The sequence below is a fragment of the Heptranchias perlo genome, chromosome 9, assembly GCF_035084215.1.
Source record: "Heptranchias perlo isolate sHepPer1 chromosome 9, sHepPer1.hap1, whole genome shotgun sequence".
Taxonomy (NCBI): Eukaryota; Metazoa; Chordata; class Chondrichthyes; order Hexanchiformes; family Hexanchidae; genus Heptranchias; species Heptranchias perlo.
Genome location: NC_090333.1, coordinates 76,151,077 through 76,175,580, shown reverse-complemented (window position 1 = coordinate 76,175,580; position 24,504 = coordinate 76,151,077). Strand labels below are relative to the sequence as shown.

Sequence of the window (24,504 nt, the reverse complement as noted above, 5' to 3'; positions counted from 1 at the left end):
CCTCACCCGGTCCCGAGCTCTGTGGATGACGCGTTGGAAACCATTTCGAAACTTTTCCCTGCGAATGTTTTTATTTTATTTCCCGTTTTCCTTTTAATGCCAGGCGGCGATTCACCGGCACTGCCGAGTACGCGAGCGGCCAGGGCGAGATGAGCGGTGACCGCAGCCCCAGGGCCGAGAGGCGCAAAAGAGCCGCCGAGGAAACCCTGACAACCGGCGGAGGTGAGGCCTAGGGAGGGAGAGAGAGGAGTGGGCTGGGGACTAACCATCAGCTGCAGCCGGGCTCAACCCCTCTCCACTGTGAGATTTGTAATGGGACAGCTTGGTGGGTACGAGGGACCGAGTGGGTCCCCAGTTAACCTATCCAAGTTTGCTGACGGTGCAAAACTAGGTGGGAAAGTAAGTTGTGAGGAGAACACAAAGAGTCTGCAAATGGGTCTAGACAGATTAAGTGAGTGGGCAAGAAGGTGGCAGATGGAGTAAAATGTGGGGAAATGTGAGGCTATTCACCTTGGTAGGAAGAATAGAAAAACTGAACATTTTTTAAATGGTGAGAAACTATTAAATGTTGGTGTCCAGAGAGACTTGGGTGTCCTTGTACAAGAAACACAAAAAGTTAGTATGCAGGTACAGCAAGAAATTAGGAAAGCAAATGGCATGTTGGCCTTTATTGCAAGGGGGTTGGAATACAAAAGTAAGGATGTTTTACCACAATTGTACAGGACTTTGGTAGGACATCACCTGGAGTGCTATATACAGTTTTGGTCTCCTTATCTAAGGAAGGATATACTTGCTTTAGAGACGGTGCAATGAAGGTTCACTAGATTAATTCCTGGGATGAGAGGGTTGCCGTATGAGGAGAGATTGAGTAGAATGGGCCTATACTGTCTGGAGTTTAGAAGAATGAGAAGTGATCTCATTGAAACATATAAGATTTTGAGGGGGCTTGACTAGGTTGGTGCTGAGAGGTTATTTCCCATGGCTGGAGAGTCTTGAAGTAGGGGGCATAGTCACAGGATAAGGGGTCGGCCATTTAAGCCTGAGATGAGGAGGAATTTCTTCACTCAGGGTTGTGAATCTTTGGAATTCTTTACCGTAGAGGGCCATGGATGCTCAGTCGTTGAGTATATTCAAGGCTGAGATAGACAGATTTTTGGACTCTAGGGGAATCAAGGAGTATGGGGATCGGGCGGGAAAGTGGAGTTGAGGTCGAAGATCAGCCATGATCTGATTGAATGGTGGAGCAGGTTCGAGGGGCCATGTGGCCTACTCCTCCTATTTCTTATGTTATGTACCTATAAAACATCAACATTAAAACCACCTGCCAACATTCCCAGTTTAAAGATTTCTTACAACTGCGGCAGGTTCTCCTGTGAGAATTTATATTTAAAAAAAAACTCTCCATTTCTGTTTTTTTTCCATGGGGAACGAGAGGGAAAAACAATCCCTTTAATTTCATCTATTTGCTTTTTTTCTCCCCCTAAAGTTTGTAAAACATTTGAGATTAACAGTCAACCTTGGCTCAGTGTGAAGCCCTCTCACCTTTTGAGTCATGGGCTCAGGCTTCACTCCAGAGACTTGAGCACATAATCTAGCCTCACACTTCAGTGCAGTACTGAGAAAGATAACTAGTAAGAAAGAACTTGCATTTATATAGCGCCTTTCATGACGTCAGGATGTTCCAAAGCGCTTGACAGCCAATGAAATACTTTTGAAGTGTAGTCACCGTTGTAATGTAGGCAACGCAGCAGCCAATTTGCACACAGCAAGCTCCCACAAACAGCAATGCGATAATGACCAGATAATCGTTTTTTTAAAGTGATGATGGTTGAGGGATAAATGTTGGCCAGGAATCCCCTGCTCTTCTTTGAAATAGTGCCACTGGATCTTTTACGTCCAACTGAGAGGGCAGAGAGGGCCTCGGTTTAACGGCTCATCCATACTGCATTCAGTACTGCACTGAAGTGTCAGCATAGACACTCCTTTAAAGCACTATTCAGAGAGCACGCCAACCTTCAGGGACAGTTTGCTGGAGCTGTCATTCTTCCTTGTGTAAAAAGGTAATTGAATGTGTGTAAAACTGGCGACATGATTTAAAACAAAATCAACATTGGATCTCCTGAATCATAAAGCCGTGGATTCAAGCCCCACACCGGAGACGTGAGCACAAATCTAGGCTGACACTTCAGTGCAGTACTGAGGGAGTGCTGCACTGTCGGAGGTCCCGCCTTTTGGATGAGATGTTAGGCCAAGGCACCATCGGCCCTCAACAACAACAACAATAACTTGCATTTATATAGTGCCTTTAACGTAAAACGTCTCAAGGCGCTTCACAGGAGCGTTCTCAAACAAAATTTGTCACCGAGCCACATAAGGAGATATTAGGACAGGGGACCAAAAGCTTGGTCAAACAGGTAGGTTTAAGGAGCGTCTTAAAGGACGAGAGAGAGAGGTAGAGAGATTACCTTCCACCACCTGCACAATCCAAACCATCGCGGTGGGATCGCCAAATCTCACCTTGGTCTGTCTCTGGAACGTTCTCCTCCTTTTGAGCACCTCACCTTGTTCCATCCCTCTTGCTTCTCCTTTAAAATCCTATTTCTCTACTGGCCACCAAGTACCACGTCAGGTTTCTCACCGAGATATCTTCACTGCTTTCCTCCCTCAGCCTCGACACCGAGCGACTGACTTCTCGTCCTTGATGATTACAAACTCCATCTCAACTCACTGCCCTCCTGTCCTCCTTTAACCTCTCCCTCCATATAAACTATCCTACCCATATTCATGACTACCCCCTCAACTTTACCGTCTCACAAAGCCCCTCTATTCTCCTGCCACAGTACAGAAATGGCCCTAATCAAAGTCACAAATGACATCCTCTGTGACCGTGGTAAACGATCCCTCCTCACCCTCTGTGACCGTGGTAAACGATCCCTCCTCACCCTCTGTGACCGTGGTAAACGATCCCTCCTCACCCTCTGTGACCGTGGTAAACGATCCCTCCTCACCCTCTGTGACCGTGGTAAACGATCCCTCCTCACCCTCTGTGACCGTGGTAAACGATCCCTCCTCACCCTCTGTGACCGTGGTAAACGATCCCTCCTCACCCTCTGTGACCGTGGTAAACGATCCCTCCTCACCCTCTGTGACCGTGGTAAACGATCCCTCCTCACCCTCTGTGACCGTGGTAAACGATCCCTCCTCACCCTCTGTGACCGTGGTAAACGATCCCTCCTCACCCTCTGTGACCGTGGTAAACGATCCCTCCTCACCCTCTGTGACCGTGGTAAACGATCCCTCCTCGCCCTCTGTGACCGTGGTAAACGATCCCTCCTCACCCTCTGTGACCGTGGTAAACGATCCCTCCTCACCCTCTGTGACCATGGTAAACGATCCCTCCTCACCCTCTGTGACCGTGGTAAACGATCCCTCCTCACCCTCTGTGAAACGATCCCTCCTCACCCTCTGTGACCGTGGTAAACGATCCCTCCTCGCCCTCTGTGAAACGATCCCTCCTCGCCCTCTGTGAAACGATCCCTCCTCGCCCTCTGTGACCGTGGTAAACGATCCCTCCTCACCCTCCTTGATCTCAGTCTTTGGGAATACTTTCAACCATCATCAGCAACCTTCTCTTTGATGCAATTGACCACACCGTCCTCGTCCATCTCCTCTCCGTTGTCCAGCTTGGTGGGACTGCCCTCGTCTGATTCCACTCTTATCTATCCAGTCGTAGCCCGAGAATCTCCTGCAATGGCTTCTCTTCCCGCTCCCGCAGCGTTACCTCTGGAGTCCCCCATGGATCTATGCTTGGCCACTGCTTAATTCCTATCTACATGCTGCCCCTTGGCGACATCCCCTGAAAACACTGATTCCACGTGTATGCTGATGACACCCAGCTCTACCTCACCACCACCAGTCTGGTGCAGCCTGTATGGTCACTTGGATAAAGTCCTGGAATGATGCTTGTTCTTGTGAATGACACTGTAAATAAACCCCTTCCGTCGAGGATGGGAGAACATTCGGGAGGAAAACACACATAATGTGAACTATTTTGAGGTTAAATCAGGTTAATCTTGAATGAGAAATTCAAGAGTGTGGTTAATGGTTAACTTAATATTTGCATTGTAAGCAATTGAACGTAGTCTCAATTCGTGCCAAATATACCATGTCTTTAGGTGTGTCTGATTTTGGTATTCTGGTTGTTGGAAGTTTAGAGAACAAAGCTCAAGTGGTTTATGAAATCTGAAATTAAATGACACCCTTATCTTTGATCTGTATTTTTATATGATGTATATAAATTTGCCTCAGAATGAGAAGGTTGCTGATGATGGTTGAAAGTATTCCCAAAGACTGAGAGGCACTTGTCATTGCCAAGGGGTTGTCTGACCTGCCGAGTGTACTAAGGACTCGTTTTGCAGGTCTAAAGCAGACTTGTTCGTGTATCTTCAATTCTGCACATCAATCCCGTTTTATTTTAATGGCCATCTGTCACATGTGGCTGGACTTCAAATGATCTTCTCCCGGACTTTCTCCGGTTGATCGAGTGATCTTTGAACCCAGTCCTTTAAGAATTCTGGATCTTATCACTGAAACCATAAGTAATTCCAGTCGGAAGGTGTTTGAAAGCGCATTGGTTGGGATCGCTGAACGTGGGGGCTTTCAAACCCATTTGAGGACAGTCCAGACGCGATCAGCACACACCGTTCATTGTATCTTCTCTCTCTCTCAGTAGTAGTAGAGCGTTCTCTGCTAGTAGAGCGTTCTCTGCTGCTCATTGATTGCAGTGTTTGAGCAGGAGCTCAGTGACGTTTCGAAAGACACGCAAAACCCACCAGGCTGGTAAAACAAGTGATTTGTTGAAACGCATTAGTTGACGTCCAGGCACTCTTGCTGTGGTGAGACCTCTTGTTCTTCAGTTGATTTGTTACCCTCATTGGTTTTCCAGATGGGAGCAGACTTTCTCCAAATAGAAGAGTGGTAGATGAAATGGACAGCAGCCCTGCGGGGAGAGGTATGAATGAAACTTTTCAAGTTCTTAGACTGCACGGAGAAATGTTTACTGTATGTGGTGTAGGGTCACCCTGTTAAGATTTAAGTATTTATTTTGGAAACAGTGCTTGGGCCCCTGTTGTTTGTCATGACATCATTTACCTAGAAAGAAAGATAGATTTCCATTTATATAGCGCCTTTCATGAACTCAGGATGCCCCAAAGCACCTTATAGCCAATTAAGTACTTTTGAAGTGTGGTCACTGTTGTAATGTAGGAAACGTGCCAGCCAATTTGCACACAGCAAGGTCCCACAAACAACAATGTAATAATGACCATATAATCTGTTTTTAGGTTTTGGGATAAGTGTTTGGTCAGGACACGGGGGCGAACTCCCTGCTCTTCAAATAGTGCCATGGGGTCGTTTACGTCCACCTGCGGGGGCAGACAAGGCTTCAATTTACCATCTGGAGTGTCGGCCTCAATTTTGTGCTCAAGTCTCTGGAGTGGGACTTGAACCCACAATCTTCTCACTCAGAGGCGAGAGGGCTACCTACTGAGCCACGGCTGACACCTAGATATGATAACCAAATGTTACATGGTCAAGCTTGCTGGCAACATTAAAATAGGAAAAGCAGAAGTTGCAGCTGAAGATTTGAAGAAGGATTTAGATCAGTTATGGAACTGGGAAATGAAACTTAACACTGGGTAATCCACACTGGTCAAATAAGTGTGCGCCATAGTTTAGGAGCTCTGGCACTTCAGTGTAGGAGTTCTTATCCATAATGGTTGTGTTGGAATGGAACTGTGAAGCACCTTTATTTGACCAATTGTAGGAATGGACCTTTGTATAATTGACTGGACAGTGTGACAGAACGGTTCAAAAAACTAATAAAATAGTGGGATCCATTAGTCAGAACAGTAGAGTTCGAGTGTACAGAAGTTAATGCTGAGGCTTTACTGATTTGACCACACTTGGTATACTGCATACTGTTCTGCTAACTACACCACACAGTCCTGTAGAGATATTGGAAAAGCCATAGGGAAATGCTACCAACTTGATCTCAAATGTAAAGAGGATGAGCTGTAAGAAAGAATTAGAGAAACTCATAGGAACATAGGAACAGGAGTAGGCCATTCAGCTTCTTGTGCCTGCTCCACCATTTGATAAGATCATGGCTGATCTGTGATCTAGCTCCACATACCTGCCTTTGGCCCATATCCCTTAATACTTTTGGTTGCCAAAAAGCTATCTATCTCACATTTAAATTTAGCAATTGAGCTAGTATCAATTGCCATTTGCGGAAGAGAGTTCCAAACTTCTACCACCCTTTATGTGTAGAAATGTTTTCTAATCTCACTCCTGAAAGGTCTGGCTCTAATTTTTAGATTGTGCCCCCTACTCCGAGAATCCCCAACCAGCGGAAATAGTTTCTCTACCCACCCTATCCGTTCCCCTTAATATCTTATAAACTTCGATCAGATCACCCCTTAACCTTCTAAACTCCAGAGAATACAACCCCAATTTGTGTAATCTCTCCTCGTAACTTAACCCTTGAAGTCCGGGTATCATTCTAGTAAACCTACGCTGCACTCCCTCCAAGGCCAATATGTCCTTCCGAAGGTGCGGTGCCCAGAACTGCACACACTATTCCAGGTGCGGTCTAACCAGGGTTTTGTATAGCTGCAGCATAACTTCTGCCCCCTTGTACTCCAGTCCTCTAGATATAAAGGCCAGCATTCCATTAGCCTTCTTGATTATTTTCTGCACCTGTTCATGACACTTCAATGATCTATGTACCTGAACCCCTAAGTCCCTTTGGACATCCACTGTTTTTAACTTTTTACCATTTAGAAAGTACCCTGTTCTATCCTTTTTTGATCCAACATGGATGACCTCACATTTGTCTACATTGAATTCCATTTGCCACAGTTTTGCCCATTCACCTAATCTATCAATATCCCTTTGTAATTTTATGTTTTCATCTACACTGCTTACAATGCCACCAATCTTTGTGTCATCGGCAAACTTAGATATGAGACTTTCTATGCCTTCATCTAAGTCGTTAATAAATATTGTGAATAATTGAGGCCCCAAGACAGATCCCTGCGGGACTCCACTAGTCACATCCTGCCAATGTGAATACTTACCCATTATCCCTTTCGCTCAGCCAATTTCCTAACCAAGTCCGTACTTTTCCCTCGATTCCATAGGCTTCTATCTTAGCTAACAGTCTCTTATGTGGGACCTTATCAAATGCCTTATGGAAGTCCATATAAATAATATCCATTGACATTCCCCTGTCCACTACTTTAGTCACCTCTTCAAAAAATTCAATCAGGTTTGTCAGGCACGACCTACCTTTCACAAATCCATGCTGGCTCTCCCTGATTAACTGAAAATTCTCGAGGTGTTCAGTCACCTATTCTTAATTATAGACTCCAACAATTTCCCCACAACAGATGTTAGGCTAACTGGTCTATAATTCCCCGGTTTCCCTCTCTCTCCTTTCCTTTCTTAAAAAGCGGAGTGACATGTGCAGTTTTCCAATCTAGAGGGACAGTTCCTGAATCTAGAGAACTTTGAAAGATTATAGTTAGGGCATCTGCAATCTGCTCACCTACTTCCTTTAAAACCCTGGGATGGAAACCATCTGGTCCTGGGGATATGTCACTCTTTATTGCTATTATTTTAACTCGAGCATTATTGTGTCAAAAGGAAGAGGTAAGGGAGAGGAAACTACAAAATAATAAGAAATTTTATTTAAGATAATGGGCAAAAGAACCAGAGGCAAGACGAGGAGAATTTTTTAGGCAGCAAGTTATGATCTGGAATGCACCTCCTGAAAAGATGGTGGAAGCACATTCAGTAACTTTCAAAAGTGAATTGGATAAATACTCAAAGGGGAAATATTTGCAGGGCTATGGGGAAAGGGTAGAGGAGTCGGACTAATTGGATAGCTCTTTCGAAGAGCTGGCACAGGCACAGTGGGCTGAATGGCCTCCTTCTGTGCTGTATCATTCTACGATTCTATATCAGTAGGGTTATTACTTATTACCCGTGAATATTACTGACGATCCGGATTCTTTCCCCTCAGTCTGGTTCAGTAAAAACTGAAGTCGAATACATTTTAAAGTTCAACACAACTTTAATAGCAGGTCTTAGTCTGTAGCTTCAATTCAGATTCCTGAGAGAATCCGAACGATTCTAACAGAATAAGGAGACAAAGACAAAGACAAAAACTCATACCTTTATACAGATCGATAGGGGTTGGAACATCATTAACACAAGAGTCAACACCAATCATAAGCCGGGCACAGGTTGCCATGCGAGGTTACATTATTTCCGGCCAATCATAGATAATCATGTGCTGACCATGTTGCTGTTAGACATCAAAGGGGATACTTCCTCACCTTCCAACTTGGAATGTTCTTCCCTGTTCCTTCTGTTCCTTATCTCCCAACCTGGAATGTCTTTCAACTTTGGCTAAGCTCTCGTTACCTATATTGATCTGCCATAAACATGGAGACATTCAGACCAGTCCTTGAATCACATCAAAGACTCTACATTGATGAGACAATGCAAACCTGCTGACTATGCAAACATGGCCCAGCAGGAGGCCAGGCCACCTGTACCAATCTCAGTTACTAACTAATTAACCCTTTCTAACCATTTTGCATTCTGCTTCTTTGCCACGTAGGCATTTTAATATTTTACCGAAAACTGACCACGTAGGGATTCTCATTACTTCAAGGCAAGCTAGGAGAAAGGAACCAGAGACCTAAATTTAAATTTAGTCAGAAGTAAATTTTGAATAGATATAATGAAGAAAAGCTGCCTAATAAAAGGGTAATGAATGTTTGGAATAATCTGCTAAGCAAGGTAATAGAGGTAAACATTAGGGAAGTTCATATTGCAATTGTATGTTAAGATGGGTTGGTTAACTAAGGGATGAATTTCTGAGGTCAAATGACCTTTTCTCTCTTCCTCGACTTCCTTTCTCTTTGCCTTACCTGTGGAGTGTGGATCTTGGGGTCCAAAGAATGAGGCTTGTTAAATAGGACACTCTGGGTTTTCTGCATTTTTTTTTCATTCGTTCATGGGATGTGGGCGTCGCTGGCAAGGCCAGCATTTATTGCCCATCCCTAATTGCCCTTGAGAAGGTGGTGGTGAGCCACCTTCTTGAACCGCTGCAGTGTGTATGTTGAAGGTTATCCCACAGTGCTGTTAGGTAGGGAGTTCCAGGATTTTGACCCAGCACCGATGAAGGAACTGCGATATATTTCCAAGTCGGGATGGTGTGTGACTTGGAGGGGAACGTGCAGGTGGTGTTGTTCCCATGTGCCTGCTGCCCTTGTCCTTCTAGGTGGTAGAGGTCGTGGGTTTGGGAGGTGCTGTCAAAGAAGCCTTGGCGAGTTGCTGCAGTCCATCCTGTAGATGGTACACACTGCAGCCACAGTGCGCCGGTGGTGGATGGGGTGCCAATCAAGCGGTACACGCCATTTGAAAATGGGCAAACTACTCCTTATTGGCGACCTACTCCCGAGGCAGTGGTGATCTGGACTATCTCCTCGAAAGTGCACAACAGCAGCCCAAGGATGAGCGAGAAATGTGCCGCCTTTGCTGTGCTTCACTGCAATAAAACGCCTCAAATGAGCACATCCTGGATGTGATCCCATGCCTTTACCACTCTTGATGTGGAGATGCCGGTGATGGACTGGGGTTGACAACACCAGGTTATAGTCCAACTGTTTTATTTGAAAATCACAAGCTCCGAGAAAGCCTCCGAAAGCTTGTGATTTTCAAATAAAACAGTTGGACTATAACCTGGTGTTGTAAGATTCCTTACATTTACCGCTCTTAGTTGGAGGCTGAGTAAGGAATCTGCCCTTGTGCTTCTGCCAGTAATTCTCTTGACCCTGGATTAGTGCACCCTCTTGTGCTGTTTAATTTTCTGCCCTATGAGGAGGCCTCCAGTCTCTGGTGCCTCTCCTAAATGTCACAAACATGAGACTGAAGTGGGGTAACGTTGACTTGTGGCGATAGTGTGAAACGGCTGATATCTGATTGGCCGCCTATTATACACCTCTCCTGATTCTGCTGCACTTCAATCGGAGCGATTATTGGGAGAGGTGTAGAACAGATCTTCAATCCAATACCGCACGTTTTACTCTATTGCCATAAGTTAACATTACAAGAAGTATGGTTGGATACTTTAGGGTACATTGGTTTACTAGTGAACTGGACCAGCAGAGTTCTTTCAACCTGGATTGACTCTGGTGAGTTCCAGGGAATTATGTGCAGTGTGGAGAAACCTTGTAAGGGACGCGAGACAGCAGCTGATGGTTCAGGAGCTCTGGCTCTTCAGAGTAGGATTCCAAGTTGGCGTCAGTCCTGAATGGCATTTAAACTTGCCTGCCCTCATTGGGTGAGTTTCTGCTACTCCCGTTGGATCACTGCACAGTCGAGGAGTTCTCCATTTCTGGGAGAAGTAAAGCAAAGTGTCAGGAGTAGGAGACCACCTATTGTAAACCAGACCTAGAGGGCTGGTAATCATGATAGACACAGAGAAGTTCACGGTCCAAACAATTGCTTTAGAAACTAGACATACCATAAAGCAGCAAAAATGTATACTATACTGGCCAGTATCCCCGATGTCAACCTTGGCTCAGTAGTAGCCCTCTCGCCTTTGAGTCAGCATGTCATGGGTTCAAGCTCCACTCCAGGGAGCTGAGCATATAATCTTGGCTGACTCTACAGTCCAGCAATGAGGGAGTGCTGCACTGTCGGAGGTGCCGTCTTTCGGATGAGATGTTAAACAGAGGCCCCTCTGCCCTCTCAGGTGGACGTAAAAGATCCCACGGCATTTTTTTTGAAGAAGAGCATGGGAGTTCTCCCCGGTGTCCTGGCCAATATTTATCTCTCAACCAACATCACTGAACAGTTTAATTGGTCATTTATCTCATTGCCGTTTCTGGATCTTGCAATCTGCATAACAAGAGTGATCACGCTTCAAACGTACTTCATTAGTTGTGAAATCCTGAGGTCATAAAAGGTGCTATATTACTGAAAGTTCATTCTTTTCCTCTCTCGTCCATGCAGGAGTTGTGTTCCCGCCACCCCCCCCTCCCCCCCCAATTCCTATCTCGGTGAGGGGAGTAGGTAATGAACTAAAGAGCTTGATTTTTATTTCTAGCCTGCTTCCAAAAAAAAATTGCATTTTTAAATTCTAAGAGTTAAGAATGAAAATGCTTGTGTTATGAAAGATACTTGAAAGTGATTTGTTTTTAGTGACTTTGAATCCATTATACCCTGAGGTGGGTCTGAGCCAGTTCAGAGTCCTAACAGCAGCACTTAGCGTTGACGCATTCAGTAGAGTTTGTGTACGAGTCCAATAGCTATCGGGAATACTAATTGTGGTGTTAAGACTTTGTTACACTGGCTAGACCTCAGCAGACGATGGAAATGAGCCATCAAACTGAACCATCCGATGAGTAGTTAACAATTGGTGAGGGTCTATTGTGTAAAATGTGCATGCTTGACTGTAAAGCAAACTCTTAGATCGACAGTTAACAAAACAAACGCCCATGGAGATGAAGGAATGAGGGCCGATAACACATGGAAATGGACTGTGTTTTTAGATTTACATTCAGTGATGTTTCTTAAATAGTGAAGTGAACTTTGCAGAGATATGGTGGGGTTATTTGCATTTTAAGTTTCTGATATACTTGTCACGATCCACATACAGCACCAGATAAAAGTCCTCAGCTTCTTTCAAACACACTCTAGGCACAACCATATACAGAACGGTGTGTTTAATAATAAATGGCAACTGTGCACAGGTCAGTAACCATTCGTCTTGTTGTCTTTTCTCTCTACCCTCCTCTTTTCCCTCTACCCCCTCACCTTCCTCCACGCTCCCAAATCCTGGGTCTTATCTAGAAAGTCGGGTATATACTTCCGCCTCCCCTTTCCCAAGGGTGGGATAAGGCTGCCATAACTCCCCATTCCCACTGCCCGGCCCCTTAGGACGATACATCTGGTCGTATCTATAGTTGTATCATTTATAATTTTGCAGCCTGAGGTTGGGAGATACTCCTGATGATTCCTTGGTGTGTGGAACAGTGCGGGTTCATTGTATGCAACTGAAGTAATTCTTCTGTTCCTACAGATCAGAGTCTTAAAGATGAAGTTGACTTAAGCAAATCAGGTGAAGGTAAGTGTGCATAAGGTATTGGCCCTATTTTATCCAATGAGGTGCCAGTAGCTATTGAAACAATCCGTTTCTGGTTTTGAAAAAAACGTTGGTATTGTGAATGCTGGTAGAGATCCCCAAACAGTTTGGCTGTGATGCTTGTGTTTTTTTTCTCTCTCTAGAAACCAGTGATTCTGATGTGGACGTGGGAGCAGGTGGTGATTCACCGATATGTCGCAGGACACGTTCCCAGATTTCAGGTACAGAATTCCCAGAGATCGAACACAGTCCACTCCACTCGAGGGATTCTCAATTTCTGCCAATTGTCCTTCAACCCACTAGATGTAAACCAATTCTGTTGTCCTTTGGAATTACCCTTCCCTGTTCAAACACTTGTGCTGGAATGAATTTGATAGAGGTGTTCAAAATCATGAACGGTTTTGATAGAGCAAATAAGGAAAAACTAATTCCAATGGCAGAAGGGTCGGTAACCAGAGGACACAGATTTGTGATTGGCAAAAGTTCCAGAGGCTACATGAGGAAACATTTGTTTATGCAGTGAGTTGTAATGATCTGGAATGCACCTCCTGAAAGGGAAGCAAATTCAATAATAACTTTCAAAGAGGAATTGGATAAATACTTGAAGGGAAAAATTTGCAGGGCTATGGGGAAAGGGCTGGGAAATGGGACTAATTGGATAGCTCTACCAAAGAGCCGGCACAGGCACGATGGACCGAATGGGCTCCTTCTGTGCTGTATCATATGATGATATTATGAATATAGTAGGACTGTTTATAATTTGTGACTGATATTATTGTGCATTGGAGCAATGGATCAGGCATTCCAATTGGTCTCCCCGCTCACCAGGTAGGGGGACAATCCAGGGTTACTACGAATCATCAGTATCCTTGCCTTATGTGGGCAGGATCAAGTTTGGCTGTTATTTCCACCTTCTCCTCCCTCTTTCCCCTCCATCTCTCTCTCTCCCTCCCACCTCCTCCAACCTCCCCTTTGACAGTGGGGCATCATAGCCACGCTCATCCTGTCCTCATCCGATGCCCACACAGGTGCACTTTCAATTAAGAGTCGCCGGGTAACCATCAGGATTGGGAGCCTTAGCCGACATTTAACTTTCTTTACCTGACTTCAGGGATGTTGAGGCCAATTCTGATGTTCCCTGACTGAGATCACTAATTCATGACGGGATTGAACCAGGGACTGTGTGGCTCAGTACTGTACTTCATTCTGTCTATTACACATTGCTGGAAAGAAAATCAATAACAAATACTTGATGGGTGGTGTTTGCACTGGAAGAGTTAAACTAAACCCGCAGCTGAACTTTGGACACTAATATCTTCTTGTGGTATTTCTGTTTTTTGTAGATCAAGTTCATCCGCACGTGTTGCCTAACCTAATCCGAAGACCTATTCGTTCAGTCCAAGGTACGTTTGCTTGTTCCCCGAATGAGAGAGAATGATAGATGTGAGCAGATAGTGTTACGGAGTACAGAACTGACTGGACAAATTTCATTAAAGAGCTGTTTGCATGACCCTCATCCCCCCCCCCCCCCCCCCCTCCAACTCTGCTAATTAAGTTAGTGCCCAATGTTTCACCTGTCATAAAATCATACAGAAAGAGGCTATTCGGTCCATCATGCCTGTGCCAGCTCTTTGAAAGAGCTATCCAATTAGTCCCACTCCCCTGCTCTTTTCTCATTGCCCTGCAAATTTTTCCTTTTCAAGTATTATTCTATTTTGGTGATTGTGCCTTGAGCTGCCTAGGCCCTAAGCTCTGGAATTCCCTCCCTAAACCCCTCCACCCCTCTACCCCTCTCCTTCTAAAACCTACGACTTTGACCGTCACCTGTCCTAATATCTCCTTGTGTGGCTCAGTGTGAAATTTTATCTGATAACGCTCCTGTAAAGTGCCTTGGGATGTTTTACTATGTTAAAGGTGCTATATAAATGCAAGTTGTTGTCAGAGAAGAGCCACAAGGATGATTCAGGGAATTAGAGGCTTTAAGTTATAAAGATAGAGTTGCAGAACTGAATTAAATTTCTTCAGATAAAAGACTGAGATGAGACTTAAGCTAGATACGGGCAGTGACTTGGGCTATCAGTGCAGAACTAGGGGATATCGATATAAAAATGGCAAGACTCTAACAACGTTTGAGATTGAAAGTAATGTTTCCTCCAGAAAGTCATAGATATGTGGTTAATGCTGCATCCGTTAAGTTTTTCCCAAAAAAATAATTGAATGAATAGCTGGTACAATTGGGTTTGAGGGTTACAAGTACAAAGACGTGATTGAATGATGTGTGCAACGGATTAGGTCCTGAGTTGTTGGGACTTTGAGGATACCCTGGTAAGACCGATTCATGTCCGAGGATGTATATTGCAGCTTCAGTGGGTGTTCTGATTTACCTTTGGAGAGGCAGGTAGAAGCTTTGAAGAACCTTTTCCTGGAGATAAAATATTTGGGTAGAATTGATAGACGTGATGTATTGCAGAACAGGCTTGATCAACTACGTAGCCTCTTTATCTTAATCGTAACTGCTGAGGCATTTACTGTTTCATTAAATAACACTCATCAGTCAGGGCATTCGGTTTAAATTAACTTCAACTTTTTTGTAAAAGCTGTCTTCACTTGCCAAAAGTGATTCACCTGGACCAAGTTGGCTGAAATCAATTGGGGTGGTAATGGGAGTGCTGTGATTGACTTAATTAACCCTAGGTTGTGGGTGGGGGGAGGAAATCAGTTCCTAATTACTGTCCAGTGAGACCCTGGTCAAAGTGTGCAGGTGCGAATATCAAGTGAAGACTGTCTGGGGTTCGGTTGTGATGCCCCTGCAGTCGAATAGCCTGCCAGCACTACCACTTCCCCAGTCAAGGTTCACGCATGAATAACTGCCACTTGGGCAAGATACGGTACCCATGGAAGCATATCACAGCAAGGAGTCCATGCCTCCGGGGGAGGGGAGAACTTGGCAAGGAAAGGAATAGCATTCATGCTCCTTTCACAACTCGTGAACCCCATAGACCAGGATGATTTGAGGTTCAATCCGTGTCTGCTGAATTTTTAGTGGTTGAATGGAGCCTGCAGCTGCATTAAAATGGCCTTTTGAACAGCTGCAATGGTGTAGACATTTTCTGTGTGACACCTTCTCAGTGACCCACTTGAATGATGCCTCCTCAAAGATCACCATGCCCCAGTCATTGCAACTGATGTGCAATCAGGTAAAACTTGGACTGTGGAGGTTAGAGTAGAGATCGTTGATAGTAATGCTTATTTATTACCCCAGACCAGGTCCAACATTCACTGCTTGATACTGCAACCAGAGGTCGCTTCAGTGGTATTTTTTTGTAAAATTCCCCACAGCATACTGGATTGCTGTAAACAATTGCTGGATTGTGGAGAACCCAACCGTGTGGCCATCTGTGTATTTGTTAAAGCAATGATATTCAGTTAATCTGAATATGTAATCTGAATCTGTACGCTTTCCAGCATAATTGTAGTCCCTTCTTCTTCCACCTGTTATTTTAAAATTGCTTGGTATTGACGGGTTATCCAGACTTAATAAATTCATGCAGTTTTGCTTCAACTATATAAATTTTAATACTTGAAAATGGGCTGCTTTGTCAGGCAATGGCAGGGGGGGGGGGTTTTGGGGGAGGATCATCTTTTTCTATCAGTGAGAGCATTTTGGTGGTAATGATCATAATTCAGTTAGATTTAGCATAGTTATGGAAAAGGGCAAAGATAGAACAGGAGTTAAAGTTCTCAATTGGGGAAAGGCTAATTTTACTAAGCTGAGAAGTGATTTAGCAAAAATGGACTGGAAGCAGCTACTTGAAGGTAAATCAATGTCAGAGCAGTGGGAGGCATTTAAGGGGGAGGATCAAGGAGTTCAGAGTAAACATGTTCCCACAAAGAAAAAGGGTGGGACTACCAAATCTAGAGCCCCCGGGATGTCAAGGAGCATACAGGATAAGATAAGGCAAAAAAGGAAAGCTTATATCAGACACAGAGAACTCAATACTACAGAAAGCCTAGAGGAGTATAGCAAGTGCAGGGGTGAAATTTAAAAGGAAATTAGGAAAGCAGAGAGGGCATGAAAAAATATTGGCACGTAAAACCAAGGAAAACCCAAAGATGTTTTATAAATATATTAAGAGCAAGAGGATAACTAAGGGAAGAGTAGGGCCTATTAGAGACCAAAAAGGTAACCTTTGTGTGGAGGCGGAAGATGTTGGTATGGTTCTTAATGAATACTTTGCGTCTGTTTTCACAAAAGAGGGAGACGATGCAGACATTGTAGTTAAGGAGGAGGAATGTGAAATATTGGATGGGATAAACATAGTGAGAGAGGAAGTATTAAGGGGATTAGCATCTTTGAAAGTAGATAAGTCACTAGGGAGCAAATAGCGGAGGCTCTGACCATCATTTTCCAATCCTCACTTGATACAGGCGAGGTGTCGGAGGATTGGACAACTGCTAACGTTGTACCGTTGTTCAAAAAGGGAGCGAGAGGTGGACCGAATAATTACAGGCCAGTCAGTCTAACCTCAGTGGTGGGCAAATTATTGGAATCAATTCTGAGGGACAGGATAAAACGTCACTTAGAAAGGCAAGGAGTAATCAAGGACAGTCAGCGTGGATTTGTTAAAGGAAGGTCGTATCTGACTAACTTGGTTTAATTTTTTGAGGAGATAACAAGGAGGTTCGATGAGGGTAATGTGTTTGATGTAGTGAACGTGGATTTTAGCACAGCTTTTGACAAGGTCCCACATGGCAGACTGGTCAAAAGTACAAACCCATGGGATCCAAGGGAAAGTGGCAAAATTGGCTCAGTGGTAGGAAGCAAAGGGTAATGGTCGACAGGTGTTTTTGTGACTGTAAGGCTGTTTCTAGTGGGGTTCCGCAGGACTCACTACTAAATCCCTTGCTTTTTGTAGTATATATTAATGATTTGGACTTAAATGTAGGGGGCATGATTAAGAAGTTTGCAGATGATACAAAAATTGGCTGTGTGGTTGATAGTGAGGAGGAAAGTTGTAGACTGCAGTAAGATATCAATGGACTGGCCAGGTGGGCAGAAAAGTGGCAAATGGAATTCAATCTGGAGAAGTGTGAGGTAATGGATTTGGGGAGGGCAGACAAGGCAAGGGAGTACACAATAAATGGGAAGATACGGAGAGGTGCAGAGGAACAAAGGGACCTTGGAGTGCGTGTCCACAGATCCCTGAAGATAGCAGGACAGGTAGAAAAGGTGGTTAAGAAGGCATATGGAATACTTTCCTTTATTAGCCGAGGCATAGAATATAAGAGCAGCTCGAACTGTATAAAACACTAGGCCACAGCTTGAGTACTGCATACAGTCCTGGTCACCACATTACAGGAAGGATGTAATTGCACTAGAGAGGGTACAGTGGAGATATACAAGGATGTTTCCAGGACTGGAGAATTTTAGCTATGAGAAAACATTGGATAGGCTGAGGTTGTTTTCTTTGGAAATGTTTTCTGTAGGTATGTAAAAAGGAAAAGACTGGCGAAGGCAAATGTGGGTCCCTTACACAGAGACAGGAGAATTTATAATGGGGGATATGGAAATGGCAGAGAAATTAAACAAATACTTTGTGTCTGTCTTCACAGAAAAAGACACAAAAACCCTCCCAGAAATACTAGAGAACCAAGGGTCTGGCGAGAAAGAGGAACTGAGAGAAATTAGTGTTAGTAAAAAAAAATAGTACTAGAGAAATTAATGGGACTGAAAGTCGATAAATCCCAAGGACCTGATGATCTACATCCCAGGGTTTTGAAAGAGGTGGCTATAGAGATAGTGGATGCATTGGTTGTCATCTTCCAAAATTCTATAGATTCTGGAATGGTTCCTGCAGATTGGAGGGTAGCAAATGTAACCACACTCTTTAAAAAAGGACAAATGTAAGGAGTCTTACAACACCAGGTTACAGTCCAACAGCTTTATTTGAATAGGAAAATAGGGAACTACAGACCTGTTAGCCTGACATCAGTAGTAGGAAAAATGCTGGAATCTATTATAAAGGATGTAATAACAGGACACTTAGAAAATAATAATAGGATTTGGCAGAGGTCAACATGGATTTATGAAAGGGAAATCATGTTTGACAAACCTATTGGAGTTCTTTGAGGCTGTAACTAGTAGAATAGATAAGGGGGCACCAGCGTTGTATTTGGATTTTTAGAAAGCTTCTGACAAGGTCCCACACAGGAGGTTGGTGAACAAAGTTAGAGCACATGGAATTGGGGGTAATATACTGGCATGGATTGAGAATTAGTTAACAGGCGGAAAACAGAGAGTAGGAATAAACGGGTCTTTTTCAGGTTGGCAGGCTGTGACTGGTGGGGTACCGCAGGGATCAGTGCTTGGGCCCCAGCTATTCACAATCTATATCAATGATTTGGATGAGGAGACCAAATGTAATATTTCCAAGTTTGCTGATGTCACAAAATTAGGTGGGAATGTGAGTTGTGAGGAGGATGCAAAGAGGCTTCAAGGGGATATAGACAGGCTAGGTGAGTGGGCAAGAACATGGCACATGGAATATAATATGGAAAAAAGTGAAGTTATCCACTTTGGTAGGAAAAACAGAAATGCAGAGTATTTTTTAAATAGAGAGATTGGGAAATGTTGATATTGAAAGGGACCTGGGTGTCCTTGTACATGAGTCACTGAAAGCTCACATGCAGCAAGCAATTAGGAAGGCAAATGGTATGTTAGCCTTTATTACAAGAGGATCTGAGTACAGGAGTAAAGATGTCTTACTGCAGTTATATAGGGCCTTGGTGAGACTACACCTGTATTGTGTACAATTTTGATCTCCTTACCTAAGAAAGGATATACTTGCCATCGAGGGAGTGCAATGAAGGTTCACCAGACTGATTCCTGGGATGGCAGGATTGTCATGTGAGGAGAGATTGAGTAGACTAGGCCTGTAATTTCTAGAGTTTAAAAGAATGAGAGGTGATCTCATTGAAACATACAAAATTCTTACAGGGCTCGACAGGGTAGATGCAGGGAGGATGTTTCCCCTGGCTGGGGAGTCTAGAACCAGGGGTCATAGTCTCAGTCCTAAATGGCCTACTCCTTATTCTGAGATGAGGAGAAATTTCTTCACTCAGAGGGTGGTGGGGTCTGGAACTCACTGCCTGAACGGGTGTTAGAGGCAGAACCCTAAACTCATTTTAAAAATATCTGGATATGCACCTGAAATGCCATGACCTACAAGGCTGCGGACCAAGTGCTGGAAAGTGGGGTTAGGCTGGGTGGCTCATTTTCATCCAGCACGGACATGATGGGCCGAATGGCGGCCTCCTGTGCCGTAAATTTTCTATGATTCTGTAATGATCAAAACCAATTCTAAGATCATGTTATTAAAGATGTGATTTTTCTTGAGGAACAGACAATTACTCTGTGACTTAAAATTGTTAAACCAGTAACACAGACATTAATTCACTGAACTGTTGAGGTTTTTTTTAAAGTAACATAGTTCATTTTTTGACCCCACCCCATCTCCCCACTCTGGCTCCAAGGTTTAACCAGATTCATTGGTTCAGGCCCTCCAGCATTCTGCAGAAGGTCTTAACAGTATTGTAATGCTGTGGTGCTAGATCCCGACAACTAGATATCTTCAATCCACAATGTCGATGAAGCTCCCTGCAAGATGGAAAACTGGTGTTGCAGCATTTACTGCACGGGGCTGATACTTTCACAGTCGTGATCTCACCTCATACATGTACTCCGAGATACTGTTGTTAACCCTTGCACTTCTTCCCTTCCTATAGCCCAAAAGGAGGATGGGACTTTGCCACCAGCTAAAGCCGATCCCAGGCTTGTAACATCAGCTAAAACAGGTCAGCAATATTTTGCTGTCGTGACGCTTGTCACCACTTCGGTTCATGTTTCATTTCTTTTTTTGGAGGGGGCAGAGTTTAAGGAGTGTCAGATTAAAGCTGTGATGTTTTCCGAAGACTCTGAGACCCACATAACGTTTTCACTAAGGTTTTCCCGCCCATTGTGATGGCTCAGTGTGTTCTCCGCGTGTCATGCAGGATCGAGTTCCCGGCTCTCAGTGGGGAGAGGCTGCTGAAAGGTGGTGCCAACAAAAGCCAGGGAGGGGTTACATACCCAACCTAGGAGAATGCGATACCAGTGTTCAATATTACGAGTAGAGATGAACATTTCCACGTCTCTAGCATGCACTTAGTTTGATCACAAAAATTCACCACAAGAAGCGGCTCTCCATGTTGGTGAATGTGCGTGCGTGCTCTTCAAAGATGCGGCGTCCACTATTTGAAGTATTACATAGAATTACAAAGAATGTACAGCACAGAAACAGGCAATTTAATCCAACTGGTCTGTTTATGCTCCACACGAGCCTCCTCTCGCCCCTCTTCATCTCACCCTATCAGCAAAACCTTCTATACCTTTCTCCCTCATGTACTTATCTCGCTTCCCCTTAAATGATTCTGCGCTATTCACCTCAACCACTCCATGTGGTAGCGAGTTCCACATTCTAACCACTCTCTGGGTAAAGAAGTTTCTCCTAAATTCCTTATTGGATTTATTAATGACTATATTATATTTTTGACCCCTAGTTTTGGACTCCCCCACAAGTGGAGACCTCTTCTCTATGTCCACCCTGTCGAACCCCTTCATAATTTTAAAGACCTCTATCTTGTCAACCCCCTCTTTTCTGGACTCCATACATTATCCAAGGTCAGACGACTTGCTCCCACTGCCCCCTTAGACCCAAAACTGCCGTCAGTGCAGCTCAGCCACTTGGTGGGGAGCGGGTTGGGGTGTGGTTAGGTGACAATAGCCTGGGAATGACTGAGGGACTTGCTTGGCCCCTCCATTTCATAAAACGTGGGAAACAATTGGTAATGAATTGTGAATGTCATTCCCTGTGTAGAGTGTTCTGTAGGGAGAGTACGCTTACTCTCGCTGCCCTGCAAGTTGTTGTTCAGGATTGGGATTCCATTGTAAGTCGCAATGTTAACTTCCAAAATGGGAACAGCTGTGGGTAGCACTCTAGCCTCTGAAGTGGGACTTGAACCTACAACCTTCTGACTCAGAGACTCAAATAGATAATCTCGGCTGACACTCCAGTGCACTACTGAGGGAGTGCTGCACTGTTGGAGATGCTGTCTTTTAGATGAGACGTTAAACTGAGGCCCCATCTGCCCTCTCAGATGGATGTAAAAGATCATATGGCACTATTTCAAAGAAGAGAGGGGGAGTTCTCCCCAGTGTCCCGGACAATATTTATCCCTCAACCAACATCACTAAAACAGTTTAATTGGTCATTTATCTCATTGCTGTTTGTGGGACCTCACTGTGTGCGAATTGGCTGCTGCATTTCCTTACATTACAACAGTGTCTACACTTCAAAAGTAGTTAATTGTGGGGGTTGGGGGGGAAACATTTTGGGATGTCCTGAGGTTGTGAAAGGTGCGGTTTAAATGCAAGTTCTTTCTTTAGTATTTTTTGTCTTATCTCACTGATTTAATGTAATAAGTTGTACTATTCTGTACCTATGCTCAGGGAAAAAGGCTTCTTTATACTGAGGCTGAGCTGTGAGGATGGTGTGGCCACAGAAACAGGCCATTCGACCCAACTGGTCTATGCCAGTGTTTATGCTCCACACGTGCCTCCTCATGCCCCTCTTCATCAAACACTATCAACATAACTTTCTATTCCTTTCTCCCTCATGTACTTATCTAGCTTCCCCTTAAATGCATCCATGCTATTCACCTCAACCACTCCATGTGGTAGCGAGTTCCACATTCTAACCACATAGATGCATTAAAGGGAAGCTAGATAAGTACATGAGAGAGAAAGGAATAGAAGGTTTTGCTGATAGGGTGAGATGAAGAGGGGTGAGAGGAGGCTCGTGTGCAGCATAAACGCTGGCACAGACCAGTTGGGTTGAATTGCCTGTTTCTGTGCTGTATATTCTTTGTAATTCTATGTAATACTTCAAATAGTGGACGCTGCGTCCTCGAAGAGCACGCACGCGCATTCACCAACACCGCTTCTTGTGGTGAATTTTTGTGATCATCAAATCAAGTGCATGCTAGAGATGTGGAAATGTTCTTCTCCACTCGTAATATTGAACACTGGTATCGCATTTTCCTAGGCTGGGTTTGTAACCCCTCCATTATTCCATCAATGAGCATTTCCTAATTTACAAGGTGCTGAGGGAATGACTCATTTTTCCAATGATTGAAGTAAAGGGGTTATCCTCGACCTGTGTGCTGTGTGTGATGACGTTTATTAAATACAAATTACATAATCATTCCAGCTGACTGAACGCAGTTAGCCTCAGTGATCTGTGTTCAGCACACAGCAGAGAGACTGGGTTTGATCACTGAGTGTCGGTGTAGTGACGTCGCAGTGAGGAGGATAGGTTGCCTTGTTCGCTCAGTGACCTTGTTTTTACTCTCTCCAGTGCTGCCTCAGAGTAAGCGTTCACCGAAAAAGGAAGAAAAGGACAGAAGACCTGCACAGGAAGGTATAAACCAAACCTTCTAATATTTATCCAGTTGGTATAAATCGAGTTTATGCCAAAGAGAAAAGCTGAAAATGAAGTGGGCACAAGCCCGATTGAAGGTGGAAAGTAAAAACCTTCTGAGTTCCTGGGCTTCACTGAGAAGAATGTAGTGTGTACAGCGCAGTGTTAACCCCGGTTAAAACTCAGGTGTTAACCCCGGTTAAAACTCAGGTGTTAACCCCGGTTAAAACTCAGGTGTTAACCCCGGTTAAAACTCAGGTGTTAACCCCGGTTAAAACTCAGGTGTTAACCCCGGTTAAAACTCAGGTGTTAACCCCGGTTAAAACTCAGGTGTTAACCCCGGTTAAAACTCAGGTGTTAACCCCGGTTAAAACTCAGGTGTTAACCCCGGTTAAAACTCAGGTGTTAACCCCGGTTAAAACTCAGGTGTTAACCCCGGTTAAAACTCAGGTGTTAACCCCGGTTAAAACTCAGGTGTTAACCCCGGTTAAAACTCAGGTGTTAACCCCGGTTAAAACTCAGGTGTGTGTTGGTATTTGCTGATCGAAGTGTGAGCCTGGTATACTCTGACGTGTAAGACTTGAAGCTCTGTTGCAGCTAGCATGATTGAGTGTGTGAATCCAGTTTTAATATTGGGTGAGTTTATGGCCATTTCTTGGTTGGCCATTAAATATAGCACTGTGCAACAATATGTACACGTGTAAAGTTTTTATTTTGGAAGGGGGGTGGGAAAGAGAAGGAAACTTAGCGGGGTTCTTCCTGCTGTGCAAAAAGGGAATTTCTGTAAGGGAATTAACATTGAGAGTGAACATCAAGGATGGTGCAAACAGTCAGCTGAAGAGGGAAGAAAGGAAGGAGGGAAGAGGAGAGAGGGGGAGACATGTAGTAACAAGCACAATGTAGTATAGTACTTGGGGAATGACAGGGCAGAGCATCTTTCTGTTGGCTTGGTTGCTGCTCAATTTAACATTCTCAGAAGTTGTTCAGTGATTGTGGTGATTAGTTTTCTGTATGTTTATCTCTGAAGCCAACTGTGGCTAGCTGTGTAATCGTTGATTGCATTTAGTTGTTCTTGTTCAGTATTACTTGAGCTAAACATAACCATATAACTAACTTCCTAATGGGGGCTGAACGAAGCATGCAAAATTGCTTCAAGCACCTGTAGGGGTGTGAACTAATGTTACCTGCATCTGTTCAATTGTAATCTCATTGTGTGCACTTAGAATCTCATTTACTGTCAAAGACCTAAAGGAGACTGTATTGACAGTAAGTATAAACAATGTGTGTTCGCCCCGATATAAATTGACCTCTCTATTAATTGCGAAGCTGTGCATTAATACCCCAGATGTGCTGGTGTGGGGCAGTGGGATTCTTCGGCAGCTCCATAATGTGTTGTGGTAATCGAATCACTCTGAGCGCAGAGAAGTTGTGAACCATTTTTTTTTCTTTCATTGCTGAACGCTTACATTTTGATGATACTGATTTGAATTTCTCCCAGTGCCAAAAACATCCCCTTTTTTTTAATTTTTCAGTTAGAATTTGAGTTGCAACCAGTACAGATATAGTCTCAGTGCCCGGACATTTCACACTGTGAGGTACAGGTATGGTCTCAGTGCCCAGACATTTCACACTGTGAGGTACAGGTATGGTCTCAGTGCCCAGACATTTCACACTGTGAGGTACAGGTATGGTCTCAGTGCCCAGACATTTCACACTGTGAGGTACAGGTATGGTCTCAGTGCCCAGACATTTCACACTGTGAGG

At 44.1% G+C, this 24,504-nt stretch overlaps 1 protein-coding gene across 1 annotated transcript in view; it reads left to right on the top strand.

The window, feature by feature from the left end:
* LOC137325535 (torsin-1A-interacting protein 2-like) overlaps positions 1-24,504 on the top strand; it is a 30,610-nt gene continuing 6,106 nt past the window's right edge. The window contains exons 1-7 of the mRNA XM_067990737.1: positions 1-222; positions 4,946-5,011; positions 12,161-12,205; positions 12,367-12,444; positions 13,567-13,626; positions 20,009-20,077; positions 22,678-22,740. Of these exons, the coding sequence (XP_067846838.1) occupies positions 150-222; positions 4,946-5,011; positions 12,161-12,205; positions 12,367-12,444; positions 13,567-13,626; positions 20,009-20,077; positions 22,678-22,740 (454 nt within the window). The 5' untranslated portion in view covers positions 1-149. The remainder of the gene's footprint in view (positions 223-4,945; positions 5,012-12,160; positions 12,206-12,366; positions 12,445-13,566; positions 13,627-20,008; positions 20,078-22,677; positions 22,741-24,504) is intronic.